Source organism: Podarcis gaigeae (genome assembly GCF_964106915.1).
Source record: "Podarcis gaigeae genome assembly, chromosome: 9".
NCBI classification, from domain to species: domain Eukaryota; kingdom Metazoa; phylum Chordata; class Lepidosauria; order Squamata; family Lacertidae; genus Podarcis; species Podarcis gaigeae.
In genome coordinates, this window is record NC_139685.1 from 76,063,391 (window position 1) to 76,078,159 (window position 14,769).

At 46.8% G+C, this 14,769-nt stretch overlaps 1 protein-coding gene across 3 annotated transcripts in view; it reads right to left on the bottom strand.

Moving 5' to 3' along the window:
• Nucleotides 1–14,769, bottom strand: part of ADAM33 (ADAM metallopeptidase domain 33) — a 94,252-nt gene that overhangs the window by 41,447 nt on the left and 38,036 nt on the right. For 2 of the 3 annotated variants that reach the window (XR_014568342.1, XM_083756408.1), the window contains exons 4-5: nucleotides 6,403–6,481; nucleotides 2,918–2,994 (exon numbers count right to left, since the gene is read on the bottom strand). Coding sequence is in view for 2 of the 3 variants with exons in the window: in XM_083756408.1 (XP_083612534.1) it covers nucleotides 2,918–2,994; nucleotides 6,403–6,481 (156 nt within the window). In the remaining variant the exon portion in view is untranslated. The remainder of the gene's footprint in view (nucleotides 1–2,917; nucleotides 2,995–6,402; nucleotides 6,482–14,769) is intronic. The other variant, XM_083756409.1, reaches the window with a different exon arrangement.

The following is a 14,769-nucleotide window of genomic DNA, read 5'->3' on the forward strand; positions in this document are numbered from 1 at the left end:
AAGAAATGGAATCTGCAAGAGATTGGACTCCCCTCCCAGTTCAGCCGCAGCCTCCAGCGAGAAGGACACAGGGCGACTCTCCAGCTAGCGCAAGTCATCTGAGTGTCCGCTGACATCCTGACTCCAGAATGAGTTTTGTGTATGTGTGAGAGAGCGTGTGCGCATAGCTGAGAGATGACCTCACCCGCCAGCATTCCTCAAGATGCTGCTCAGGCCCAGGAGTTATTTTGAGTCACAGAATCCTGGAGTCGTGGAGTTGCAAGGGACCCCCAGGGATCATCCAGCCCAACCCCCCTGAAATGCAGGGATCTCGGCTCGAGCACCCATGATGGATGGCCATCCAAACTCTGGTTCGAAACCTCTAAGGAAGGAGCCTCCAAAGAGGGACTGTTTCGCTGTTCTTCTTGTTATTCAGTCGGAATCTCCTTTCTTCTGAAAGGAACTGTGGGGCTGGGAGCGATAATAATAATGATGATGATGATGATGCAGGGGTCCTGCCCACAGCCGTCCCTGGGTGGACCAACCTTCTGGTTAACAGCCAGACACCCTGACCCACTGCGCCACAGAGACCTCGGACTACGTTTTCCCAGATGGAGGACGGAGAGGTCTTTGTGGTTTCGTGGCTTTGTGTTTTAGTGCGCATTTTGTATTCCCCTTTTTGTAATTTTCTGCTGCAAACCGCCCCGGCATCTTCAGAGGAAGGACGGTTTACAAATTCAACAAGTAAGTAAGTAAGTAAGTAAGTAAGTAAGTAAGTAAATAAATAAAGGCGGGGTGTCAGACTAGATATCCCAGGGGGGTCCCTTCCAGTTCTGCAATTTTATGTGGCCTGGAATCACAGCCTGCCGGACCGAGGGAGGAGATGCACTGATTGCTCCGCCCACTTTTGTGTCTGGTCACGCCCACCACCGGATTTCCACCACTCTGGAATGGGAATGCGTCCCACGGGGGGGAGGGGGTAAAAAGTTGCTTGTTTATTTATCTGTTGGAAGGAATTCAAAATGACTTGCAATCCTAAAAACAAGGCGAGCCAGGGCAAAGGGGTGAGTCTTCAGCATCCTCCGGAAGCTGTGCAATGAAGGTGCTAGTTAGTTCCTCCTTTCTCCTGTGGAAAGGAGTTCCACAGGTCAGGGGCCACCACAGAGAAGGCCCTCTCCTATGGGGCTCCCCTTGAGCTTCTGAGGGTGGAGGAAATAGCAAGAGGACAAAAAAAAAACCCATCTCCATTTCTGGGACAGAATGACTACGTGCGATTGTTCAACTGGCTTTCATGAGATAAAGTTGAATTGCCTGATGGCCTTGGGCCTAATCCTATTCTTCTCCAGATAACATTCCAAATACCCTTATCAAAAGTCACTCGAGGTCATTTCATTCCTCCATCCCAAGGTTTGGGGTTCGGGCAAGGGGAAAAGTCACAGTGGGATTTCCCCCAAACCAGCCAGGATCCAAACACATACCCCCACCCTGTGGGTGCAGTATGGAAGGGAAATGGTTTACACCCTTATTTCCCAAATCACTTCCCATAAAACACCCCAAAGTGATTTAACAATACAATGAAAACATACAGAAACACAGTTTCGTCCAGAAACACAGAGCAGATTCAAAGTGTCTGCTTGCTGGGAAAAGAAGGAAGGTCTGAAATAATCATTAGAAAGATAAGAGATGGTGTCTGCCTGATATGTCGCAGAAGGGAATTCCAAAGGTAAACGGATGACCAAACAAAAGATCCGATTCTTACACCCTTTGTAATTTGGTGCTGGGACTTAGCTCTTGAAAAAGTCTGTGTGAGGGGTGAATTTTTTACATAGTAGTAAGTAATAGTAATTCATTATTTGTACCCCGCCCATCTGGCTGGGTTTCCCCAGCCACTCGGGGCGCTTCCAACAAAGATTAAAAATACATTAAAATGTCACACATTAAAAACTTCCCTGAACAGGGCTGCCTTCAGATGTCTACTAAATGTCAGATAGTTGTTTATTTCCTTGACATCTGGTGGGAGGGCATTCCACAGGGCGGGCGCCACCACCGAGAAGGCCCTCTGCCTGGTTCCCTATAACTTGGCTTCTCGCAATGAGGGAACCGCCAGAAGGCCCTCGGAGCTGGACCTCAGTGTCCGGGCAGAACGATGGGGGTGGAGATGCTCCTTCCGGTATACATAGCAGCGAAGCGGGAAATGGGCAGCATGGTGTAGTGGTTAGAGTCCACTGCAGGGATTGGACTAGATGACCCTTGGTGTCCCTTCCAACTCTTATAGTTCTAGAATTCTATGTGTCAGCCGAAGACCTGGAAGAGACCAGGGTTTGAATCCCTGCAAATCCATAAAGCTCACTGTGCATGACCCCCAAGGGCTGGTCACTGCCTCTCAGCCTAACCTACTTCACAGGGTTGTTGTGTGGAGATTAAAGTGAAGAGAGGGAGAACCATGCATGCCACCTTGGGCTCCTCGGTGAAAAAAGTGAGCTATAAATGTAATTAATAAATACATGGCGATATTGTTGATTAGAGTGGCCAGGTTGCAGGTTCGATTCCCGCATGGAACAGCTGCATATTCCTCCTGCAGGGGGTTGGACTGGATGACCCTCAGGGTCCCAACTCCACAGTTCTATGATATTTTAAGGCAAAACCACCACGACTAAGAAGTCTTTAAATCGCGCCCCCTGCAAAAAAAATGAATACAATCTTCAAGGGCCATTTTCACGCCAACAGACAAACAAATTTCAACCAGGTCAAAGATTCCGGATAAACACTAGACACAATCGCTGGTCAATTCCAAGATTGATATGGTGGGAGAGCAAGGAAGCTCTATCTACATCACCCAGAAGGATTTAGGTATATCAGAAGGAGCGAAAGGACGTCCGTCCTCGCAGGGAGGGCCAGTGGCTATTAAAACCCAGTCTCCTCGCACCACTTTTCTTACCTGATTCCAGAGCAGGTACTAAGGACCACCCAGGAGCCCTCATACCCTCGGACGTGGCCATGGTAGTAGCAGTGTTCCTGGAATCAGAGGGAACAGATGGGAACTGTGGGTTAGGCTGGTTGTTTTCTGCAGGGAAAATTGTGTGGGTTTTATATGCAAATCTGAGAGGTGGTCAGATGAACTGAAATCGGCCAGGGTGTCGAGATTTTGGATTTTGAAAAGCAGCAAAATTCCATCATGGATTTTTTTAAAAAAATCATTATTATCAGTCTAAATCATGGGGAGGCAAACTAAGGCCCAGGGGCCGGATCCGGCCCAATCACCTTCTCAATCCGGCCCACGGACGGTCCAGGAATCAGACCCCCTGCTAAAAAAGTCTGCTGACCCCTGGTCTAAATTTTAACCCAACCCAACCCCGTTTACTCTAGTGCAAACCTAACTAAAATATACATTTGAGTACCCATTGCAAAATTCAGAGAATGTTGAAGGGAAACTGTGGTTTGGTCCGTGCATCGTTTAGGAAAGAGCAAATTGTGATTGTTAAAAGAAATTTATTGTTGTTATTGTTTCCACTTCCTGGCTTTTAATTGCAGGCTGAATATCAGCAGCGCCATTCTGCATGTGCTATGTGGATTTTGCTTTACAGAGCTTCCAGGTTCAGGAAAAGTAAACCTTTGAATACTAGTTCACTGTGCAACGGCGGTAAACGCCAGCAAGCTGTCTATACAGGCCATTTTGTGCTTCTTTGTGCAACAAAAGGTAAGCAACACACCCCTCCTGCCCTCAAGGTTTTTAATGCTAAAGTTAGAGCTCAACTGCACTATGGAATTTCAATCAAGAAAGTGCAGGCAGACTTTCTATTTAAGATTTTTGCTGTCCCACACTGCGTATCCTACGCAGCCCTGTGTTTAGAAAGGGGCCAACATAAGCTAGAGACAGTTGCCTGGACGAGTTGTCTTTCTTTCTTTCTTTCTTTTTTATAATAAATTTTATTAATTTTCATCCAGTTATACATTTTATCCCGAATACAACAAATTATGACTGTTTTGGACTTTCTTCAGCGTCTCTGACAATCATCCATATTTATACCTTTGATACACATCCCCTTTTTTCATATTGCCATTGTTCCTCCTTACTCCCATTATTTCTAATAAACAATACTTTTTTTTTTTTACAGTGCCTCTTGAAATCCCACTAGCGTTGTGCTTACACCACATATGTTTTTCAGATAATCCACCAATTTTCCCCAGTCCTCGATGAACTTTTGGTCTTTAGTATATCTGATTTTCCCAGTTTTGTCCAATTCCGGGATGAGTTTTCTTTCATGTTGGCTAAACATTTGTTTTTCAGCTGACAAAGATACTTTGTGAAGTTCTACCTGACTCCTTCCCTTCCCCAGGGCTACAACTGTTTTGCACAAAGATACGGCAACTCGGGCTTTCAGAGGATCTCCCGGGTGCTGTGGCTTTTCCAAACTAATCTCAGTAGTGGAAAAAATATGTTCCCTTCTTTATTTCCAACTCTCTTGGGTGCAGGGATTTAACCCAAATTATCTCCAATTTTTCTTTAACCCGCAAGAAAGAAGGGATTTTTCGCTGGCTAGGTTCAATTCAAATCCTTCTAACCTCATTTGGAGTAGGTTTGCGGGTATGGCAGAAGGAGACAGGATCTGCCCATGCGATGCCCACCTGGTGGAAACTCCAGCTCATATGGCCCTTAAATGTATAACGTATGATGATCTCCGCCAACAACTTTTAGACCAGCTCTGTATCCCAATATGGAAACCAGAGACAGAGGTTATACGCTTCCTATTACGGGGGAGAGCTCAGGAGCTCACCAAGACAGTAGCTAAGTTCCTCTATTTGATTTTTCGCCGTCAAAATACGCTACAGGATCCTGCCCTTGCTGGAGACCCACAGAGATGAAACAGATTGCTCACCTCTTCTTCCCTTTGGCAAATGACTGTACTGTTGGAATGGAGACGAGATCGCACTGGCCTATTTATTCTGAATGTTTGTAAGTGATGCCAATAAAGGTTTGATGAAGATGATGAATACTAGTTTCTGCAGGGCATCCTTTGCCAACCTGGTTGCCAACTCCCATCAGCCCCAACCAGTCCCCAGATGTTGTTGGACTACAACTCCCATCATCTCTGAGCACTGGTCCTGCTAGCCAGGAACAACGGAAGCTGTAATCCAACAACATCTGAGGACCCAAAGTTGAAAATGTCTGCTCTAGACTGTGAACTTGTCATCCAGCGGGCATGCCAAACAGGACACACACTTGTTTCCATCCATATTTCCCACCACTTACCAAGAGCTGTCTTTATCAGGCTCTATTGGCCCTTGTCCAGCCCGTTACCAACCCCAGTTCCCGAAATTATGCCATTAGGCCGCGCTTCAGGACATTGTGTATTCTTAGGGAGCTTTAAAAATCAATAAATGCTCGCAATGAGCCAATTAAGGGCCAACTAAGCCATGTTAAGTGGTCGTGAAAAAATTATGATTGGTTTGCAGGATTAGTCACTCCAAAGCAATCTCTTAATTTGCTCCAGCCTGGGGTTTCTGTATCTTCACAAATAAACCCTTTTCACCAAGCACTGAGATGGAGGGACCATCCTAATTTCTGAGCTTTTCCCAGCTGAAAGCATGTTTGTGAATTTTTCTCTGCAACCCAAAGGACTAGAAACTTGAGACGAACAACAGCTTAAAAATAGGACTGTGAGGTATCTGGTTTCCAACACGGCGATATACCACCAGCTAAACTGAAATAAGGATGAAGCGATGTACAGGCAATGGCTGGCTTCTCGGTTCTCGCTGCATCGTGATTTTTGCCGGTGCCTGCTCTTGGGATTCAGTGCCCACTGCATGAGCTGGTTTTGCCTCTCTGTTTTATGCTGGAATTCGTTTACTTGTCACTCATTGTGGTTGTTGTTGTTGTTAAATTTACATACCGCCCTATACCTGGAGGTCTCAGGGTGATTCACGAAATAAATTCAAAACACAAAGCCACAAAATACACAATCAAAATAAAAACAACCACCCAATAACCAACACACACACCCCAAAAAACTCCACATTTTAAACTGATCCTTGCTACCCAGCTTTATCTGGTTGCCAATGGTTACTGTTAATTTGATTCTGAATTGATTTTAGAATGTATTTCAATTAATTGACTGTGATTTTATGTAAACTATGCTATTTTTACTGTTGTTAGCCGCTCTGAGCCAGGCTTTGGCTGGGGAGGGCGGGATATATATAAAATGTTGTTGTTGTTGTTGTTGTTGTTATTTTCTCTATCAGTTTGGCGGTTTCCTCCTCCTCAAAGCTCATGTTACTGTGTTTCATGTGTTATTCTTTGTAATATATCCAAAGAAGGCTGCCATTGGATGGCACATCGATGCACTTGATAAAGGAATTAAGCGCTGCCCTGGCGCTGCGCATCTCAACATCGCCAATTCCCCCAGCCTGACACATCTTACTTACCGTGAGGTTGGGTGAGATGGCCGTGGGCTGCCCCCCCTTTTCATAATGGGTCTCCGTATAATCTGGTGACAGCAGCCTGCTGGGAAAGAAAGGGAGAGTGAGTTCGCGGATGAAATATGTGAAATATGTGTTTCAGATTTGTAGAGTTGGGACCCCAAGAGACATCTAGCCCAACCCTGTGCCCCCCGCAGGAATAAGGAAGCATCTCAAAGCATTTTCAACAGAAGGCAACAGAAACCGTGTACAAAATATAAAAAGAAATATAAAATATAAAAAGAAAACCATGGCAAATGCAAAAACAATGCCACATTGCTATGTACTGAGTTGAATAGGATCCAGAATGCAGCAGTCTGATTGGCCCCTAGAACAATAGGATCCAGACTGCAGCAATCTGATTGGCCCTAGAACAATAGGATTCAGAATGCAGCAGTCTGGTCCTAGAACAATAGGATTCAGAATGCAGCAGTCTGATTGGTCCACCAGAGCCACCCAATCCAGCTCCAGGTGGAAGTGAATCTGCAACCCGATTGGCCTACAGGAGAATCCCGGAATTAGCCAATCATGTGGGGCCCATTGTGTAAATAATGTATATAAAGCAGACATTCTGGGGGAACGTCCATTCCTCCTCACCACTGTGAGCTGAATAAAGAGCATGAAATCCACTCTCGACTCCGAGTATATTTCACATGTATAAAACAAATTCAGGTGCCGCTCAACAAACAGGCTGTCCACACAGGAACACTCGGTTGCACTGGAACGCCATTTATCCCCCCCAATCCCACTTGGCTCTGCCTTAAGTAAAGGATTTTTGCAGGTTTCTGAACCGAGGCCGCCACTAACAGAGAAGGCGCTCCATTTTCCTTGCATTCGAGAGACCAGGAATTCTTCTCACCCCCCAAAACTCAGAACACAAAACACAGCCAAGGGGTCAGTTGAAGAACTGCCTTAAATGGAGCGATGTGGCAGTTTTTTCGCTAAGCCAGGCACCCGGGGAGTCGGGAGAGGATCTCTCTCTGATGAATCACAATTCCCCCCCACCCCAAAAATACCACTGAGATTAACTCCTCGTGCCCTTCCCCCTGGGTTCCTGACTCAGGGCCATCCATCTGGAGGCACAAGAATGGAGAGGGAGGATGATTTCATGAAGCAAAACCTTCCCATCCAGTCCCTGATGTAGATCTTGGGTACTAATTTTGTTTCAAATAACTAAGGCATGATTCCTTTACCCAGGAAAGCTGACTTAAGTGGTTTTCATAGATTAAGGAGAGGTGAGTAACGTCGGCTGATGTGGTGCAATTCCAGACATCACAGCCCCAGAACTTGGAGAAAGAGAGCTGCTCAGAGCGGGCAGAATGGGACCATTTGTCTGATTCACTGTGAGAGTCCGTCTGCAGTGGATCGGGTGCAGGAAGTGGGGTTTAGTGGTTAGAGCGTCAGACTACGCTGCGAATCACCCTGAGATCTAAACAGTGGGTTATAAATGTAATAAATAAATAGGTTTAGAAAGCTTATTGATTAGAATATTTGTGTGAGATTGTATAGGGAAGAACACGGAATAACAGATACAATCTTGCTTAAAATGTATATAAGAAGTGCAGTGTAAGCGGTGGAAGTCAATCAATGAAATTTTATTATTGAGATATTTCTAGAATAAACTTGGGAGAAATTCTTCCAACTTTTCTTCTTCTCTTCTTCTCTTTGTTTTTCTTCTTTTTTCTTTCTCTTTTGTTCCTTTTCTTATGTATACGTGCTTATTTGAAATATATATGTATGTATTTGCAATATTTTGCAAAAATTATGTTAAATAAACAATAAAAATGTAATAAATAAATAGAAAAGAAAAAAATAAACAGGACCAGGGAGAGACCAGGGTTCGAATTGCCATGAAGCTCGCTGGGTGAACTTGGGGGGTTCCTCCCTGACTCTTGGCCTCTTGGCCTGTGGCGGGGAGTTCCACAGGTTAATTACACGCTGCGTGAAGGATTTCCTTTACTCTGTCCTCAATCTCTCAATATTCACTGAATGTCCATGAGTTCTAGCATGATGAGAGAGGGATAAAAAAGCCTTTCTCCGGCCACTTTGACAATTCCCAGCGGCTCGGCGCCTCCCTTTATCAGATCAAGTAGCAAAGTTGATCCCACGAGCGCCTCTCCAAAGGGCCTGTTTTCTCCCACCATTGATGATCTGAAGGGCAGTGGCGTAGCGTGGGGGGTGCAGGGGGGGCCAGCCGCACCGGGCGCAACATCTGGGGGTTAGGGTAAGGGGGCGCAAATCCACGGGTTAGGGGGCACAAATCCACGGGTTAGGGGGCACAAATTACTTGCCTTGCCCCGGGTGCTGACAACCCACACTACGCCACTGCTGAAGGGAAAGTGGGGAGCCAGGCAAGGGAGGGAGAGACTCGGAATTCATGCCGGCCTCTGCTTTTGATTAATGCTCTTGTCTCCATTCCTGGCTTTTTATCATCCTCTCCAACATCAGGAAGTGATATGTCAGCGGCAAAGCTGAGCTGGATGTCATTCCCTAAGCCTCCCAGCACGGCTGTTGAGAGACGGCGGACAGCTGTGGGAAAAAGGCAGCGATGGGATTCACTGCAAGCTTTTTCTTTGGGGGTGGGGGGCTGCCATGGGGCGGGCGGTGGGTGGGTGGGGGAGACCCAGCAGATAACAGCAAGGCCTGCTCTTTTTTCCCAGGCTCTTTCGAGACGCAAAAGTCAAGATGGCTTTGCTCTCTGACGAGGGCTCCCTAGACAACCAGGGTGGGATTGGCACTGCCTTTTCCGCAAGGAAAGGGTAAAGCGTTCGGGGGCTTTTCAGCTTAGCTGGAGGAAAGACTTCCAAGGGAAAAGACATGAAGGAGACTTACAAATCTGAGCAGAGAAAATTTACTTTTCTTCCAGGGCCGATAACGGCAGGGCAAACCAAACGAAGTCTTTCTTCATACAGTACCTTATAGGGCTGCCAAATTTCAAGAAGTAAAAAAAACCAGGACACCCCAAAAGCTGCTGAGCTCTTTTTTAGGAAGACCCCAAAAGATGCCAAAAAAGGTGATTTTTCAATTGACTTCCCTAAAGTCAAGGACAAAGTGCCTGGATTCCCCCAGACACCTATTATTATTGCAGTCAAACCTTTAGGTTGCATTTACTCGGGTTACAGACACGCCAAAACCCGGAAGTACCAGAACGGGTTACTTCCAGGTTTCAGCGCTTGAGCATGCGCAGAAGCGCTAAATTGCACTTTGCTCATGCGCAGAAGTGCAGAATCGCAACCTGAGCATGCACAGATGTGCCACTGTGGGTTGCGGACGCTGCAGGTTGCGAACGTGCATCCTGCACAGATCACATTCGCAAACAGAGCGTCCACTGTATTATTATTATTATTCATTCATTCAACTTATTTTGTTGTTTAGTCATTTAGTCATGTCCGACTCTTTGTGACCCCCTGGACCAGAGCACGCCAGGCACTCCTGTCTTCCACTGCCTCCCGCAGTTTGGTCAAACTCATGCTGGTAGCTTCAAGAACAATGTCCAACCATCTCGTCCTCTGTTGTCCCCTTCTCCTTGTGCCCTCCATCTTTCCCAACATCAGGGTCTTTTCCAGGGAGTCTTCTCTTCTCCTGAGGTGGCCAAAGTCTTGGAGCCTCAGTTTCAGGATCTGTCCTTCCAGTGAGCACTCAGGGCTGATTTCCTTCAGAATGGAGAGGTTTGATCTTCTTGCAGTCCATGGGACTCTCAAGAGTCTCCTCCAGCACCATAATTCAAAAGCATCAATTCTTTGGTGATCAGCCTTCTTGATGGTCCTGCTCTCACTTCCATACATCACTACTGGGAAAACCAGAGCTTTAACTATACGGACCTTTCAACTTATACATCGCCCTATACCCAGAGGTCTCAGCGTAGTTCACCAGAAGACCACAACATACAAAATCAAACCAAAAGCAATAACCCAATAACCCCCATACCCAGAAAGCCACATTCTAAAAGGGTGTTGGGTGTCAATAAGATCAACCAAAGGTCTGGTTGAAAAGGAACGTGTTTGCCTGGTGCCTAGAGGTCTATAATGAAATCACCAGGCGAACTTCCCTAGGGAGAGCATTCCACAGACGCGGAGCCACTGCAGAGAAGGCCCTGTTCTCGTGTTGCCACCCTCCAGATCTCTCTTGAGGAGGTACACGAAGAAGGGCCTCAAAAGATGATCTCAGGGTCCGGTTAGGTTCATATGGAAAGAGGCGGTCCTTGAGGTATTGCAGACCTGAGGCCTTATAGGTCAAAACCAGCACTTTAAATTGGGCCCAGAAATTAACTGGTAGCCAGTGCAGTCGGACCACGATTGGTGTAATATGCTCAAACCATCTTGCTCTGGTGAGCAACCTGGCCGCTGAATTCTGCACTAGCTGAAGTTTCCGAACCATCTTCAGAGGCAGCCCTATGTATAACACATTGCAGTAACCTTGAGGTTACTAGAGCATAGACAGCAGTAGTTAAACTATCGCTGTCCAGATAGGGAAGTAGCTGGGCCACCAGCCAAAGATGATCAATTCTGCCTTTGAAATCCCAGTAATGTAGGAAGCTGTTTTACCCTGGGGGTTTCAGGTACGGGTCATTCCTGGCCGTACGTGGAGATACTGGGCATCAAATGAAAGCCCTGTTTACCATAAGCAGGTAAGAAGATCCTGCTGGATCAAGCATATCTCATCCAGCATCATGTTCTCATCATAATCATAATCACCATTATTATTATTATTATTTACTTGTACTCCACCCACCTGACTGGGTTGCACAGCCAACATACATAAAAACATAACAAAACATTAGACATTAAAAAAACCAAACACTTCCCCATACAAAGCTGCCATCAGATGTCTTCTAAAGTTTGTATAGTTACCGTATTTCTCGCTCCATAAGACGCACCAGACCACAAGACGCACCTAGTTTTTGGAGGAGGAAAACAAGAAAAAAAATATTCTGAATCTCAGAAGCCAGAAGAGCAAGAGGGATCACTGCACAGTGAAAGCAGCAATCCCTCTTGTTGTTCTGGCTTCTGGGATAGCTGCGCAGCCTGCATTTGCTTCATAAGACGCACACACATTTCCCCTTACTTTTTAGGAGGGAAAAAGTGAGTCTTATAGAGCAAAAAAACCGGTACTTATCTCCTTGGCTCAGGGGTCACAAAACTCCATACCCTCCAACATTTATCCAGTGAAAATAGGGACATCCTAAGGAAAGGCGGGACATTCCAGGCTCAGATTAGAAACTAGGAGGGCTTCTGTAAATCCAGGGTTGTCCCTGGAAAATAGGGACACTTGGAGGGTCTGTAATAGACCAATGATGGATAAGGGAAAGAGATCAAAAACAGGTCCGTCCCCCCCAGCCATCACCATGCCAACCCAGAACATCAGAACGACTAGGCATAAAGAAGAACTTTCTCAACTAAACATGAGGAAGAACTTTCTGGCATTGAGAGCTACATGACAGTGGAACAGGCTCCCTCAGAAGGTTAGCTGCACAAAATCATAGAATTGTAGACCTGTAAAGGGATCCTGAGAATCAACTAGTCCCACCCCCTGCAGGAATATTCCGTTGTCCCATTCCGGGATCGAACCTGCAACCAGTTCCCATGCTGCTTCTCTCTAGCTGCATTGCAAATCATTGCAAAGCTCCCTGATTTCCACAAGCCCCTTCTTGTTTCTAAATGTTTAGAAAACACCTGAGGTTCTTTAGATCAGTCTTGGCCAAACTTGGCCCTACAGCTGTTTTGGGACTACAACTCCCACCATCCCTAGCTAACAGGACCCAGGGGGCAGGGATGATGGGAATTGTAGCCCCCAAACAGCAGGAGACCCAAGTTTGGCCAACATTGCTTTAGATTTATCTCCTAGCAAAAACACAAGCTGGGTTATTTTTGTCTGTTTCCCCATCCCAACGGGGGTCAGTCTGTCTGTCTATTTACCGTGTGTAGGATTGGGGTTTTCAAAGGGTGCCTAGTCTCAATTTGCAGGTATTAGATGTACCACGTTGGTAGGAGAGCTCTGGGTGCAGCGCACCCCATCTATTTTTCTTTCTCAAAAACCAGAAAGGTGTTTGTGGCAATTTAGATCGGGTCCGTGGGATGGAAGGGAGAGAGTTAGCTTGTTGCCTCTGTGACCCTGCTTGACTGCGGAACGGACAACCTCACAGGGTTGTGGGCTCTCCAGAACCCACCTTCCCAGCAGCTTAAACATCACCATCTAGAGTTGAACTGGGGCAATGCAATCCTGGCGCATAGGCGGGGCCTTGGGCTCACTGAGACCAGTTGGGCAAGAGGTGTGGAGACCAACAGTAGGGGGCGCCAGAGCCAACGACAGGTAGAGCCACCCACTGAGAGGTTTAAGCCAAGGTTGATGCGGCACTGCCCTCATGGACCAGCCTCCTATTCTGGGCTGTTTACGTGGGAAGAGGGAGCTCTGGGGCAGACCAAATCTCTGAGGCATCTTTGGCAAGCTTGCACCCCACACCCGTCCCCGTCCGGCTTGCAGAGTGGTAAGCTTAGAAACAGAGGTCATATAGGGGTCCTGCGATTCTATGGTTCTGTGATCTCCTTCCTCTCTCGTCTTCTCCTGACTACTTCGGAGACAGCGAGAGATAGAGCCGCAACAAACTCTCCAACCTTGGCAGCGCTTTCCAAACTCAAGTCTATCTTCCAAACACTTCCTGCCTCGGCTGAGCTCCAAGCTAAGCGAGGTTTTTCGGCAGGGGTGCTGGCAGCCGCCGTGAGCATTAGCAGAGTCTCGACTCTGTTTGTTTTTCTCTGCTTTCCTCCTCGCCTCTCCCTCCGTGACAAACCGCCCCCCCAGCCCCTCGACAAATCCATTTATGTATAAAAGAAATGAAACAACATTCCAGAATGTGCAGCGAGTGGAGGTTGTCGGGAACCAAAGGACACTGTGGTCCAGGAGAGAACAGCATTCTTGGCTGCAGGGCAAGACCCAAAACACCTCCAGAAATTGTTTCAGAGGGACAGAAGTGATCACAAACGTGAAAACTGCGCGAAGACCTCACTCGGATCAGAAGGTGCTAGGTTTGGAAACGGAAGTTTCGGTTTAGAATTTTGTTGCTATTAATTTCACCTCCCTGGTAATGTTTTTCCTAAACATTCTTATCGATGGTTACCGGAAACTGGCCTAGAAAGCTCAGCTAGAAATTATGATGATTATTAGTCCTCTCAAAAAGCAATCAAAAACACACACCACTGAAACACCACAAGCCATTGCAACAAACCCATCCAATGAAAACCGCTGGAGAAAACCTCACACCCATACAAACAAAAGACAAATCTCTAAAAGAGGCCACAAATACCTGAAACCCTTCAAGTGAAAAGCCAAAATCCTGTGTAAAAAAGGATAGCTCTTCCCTTGCACCTAAAAGAGAGAGAAAGATATCCTCCATGGAGAATGCATTCCATAAGCAGGGAGTTACCACTGAAAAGGCCCTCTTCTCGTGTTGCCAGCCTCTGGGCACAAAGAGAAGGGCTTTGGGGGACAAGTGCAGGGTCTGGGTCAATTCCTGGGGGGAAAGGCAGTCCTTGAGATATTGGGGTCCTGGTCTGCCAAAGGCTTCAGAGGTCAAAGCCAGGACTTTGAATGGAGCCCAGAAACCAAGGGTTTCATCCACATTCCTGCTTGCCCTGTGCCTAGAAAAGAATGGGGTCAAAGCTGTTTCGCCTTTGCTCTGCCGCTTTCCCCTAGAAAACCTGCTCTTTAGCACTAAATCGGAACAAACAGCAATCCAAGGAAAACCCCTGCCATTTGTTCCGATTCAGCACTCCACCGCGGGTTCCCCCAAGGGAAAGCGGCAGGACAAACATCAGTGTCGATGAGCCCTAAAACTTAAACACAGCGAGATGAACCACTCTGTGAGTTTGGCAGCTCCTTCTCAGATAGCTGGGAGCTAAGGTCTTGCAAAGGGCAGCGAGCAGGGCAGAGTCATCCAACAGGGAGAAAGGAAAGGAAGGAGATGAGGAATTGTTCTATTGGGAAGCTGAACAGTATTCCTGGGCTGTTAGCACTTTGCACAAGATAGATCGAAGCTATGCATAATAGCCAAGTATGGAAGTGAGAGCTGGACCATAAAGAAGGCTGATCGCCAAAGAATTGATGCTTTTGAATTCTGGTGCTGGAGGAGACTCTTGAGAGTCCCATGGACTGCAAGAAGATCAAACCTCTCCATTCTGAAGGAAATCAGCCCTGAGTACTGACTGGAAGGACAGATCCTGAAGCTGAGGCTCCAAGACTTTGGCCACCTCATGAGAAGAGAAGACTCCCTGGAAAAGACCCTGATGCTGGGAAAGATGGAGGGCACAAGGAGAAGGGGACGACAGAGGACGAGATGGC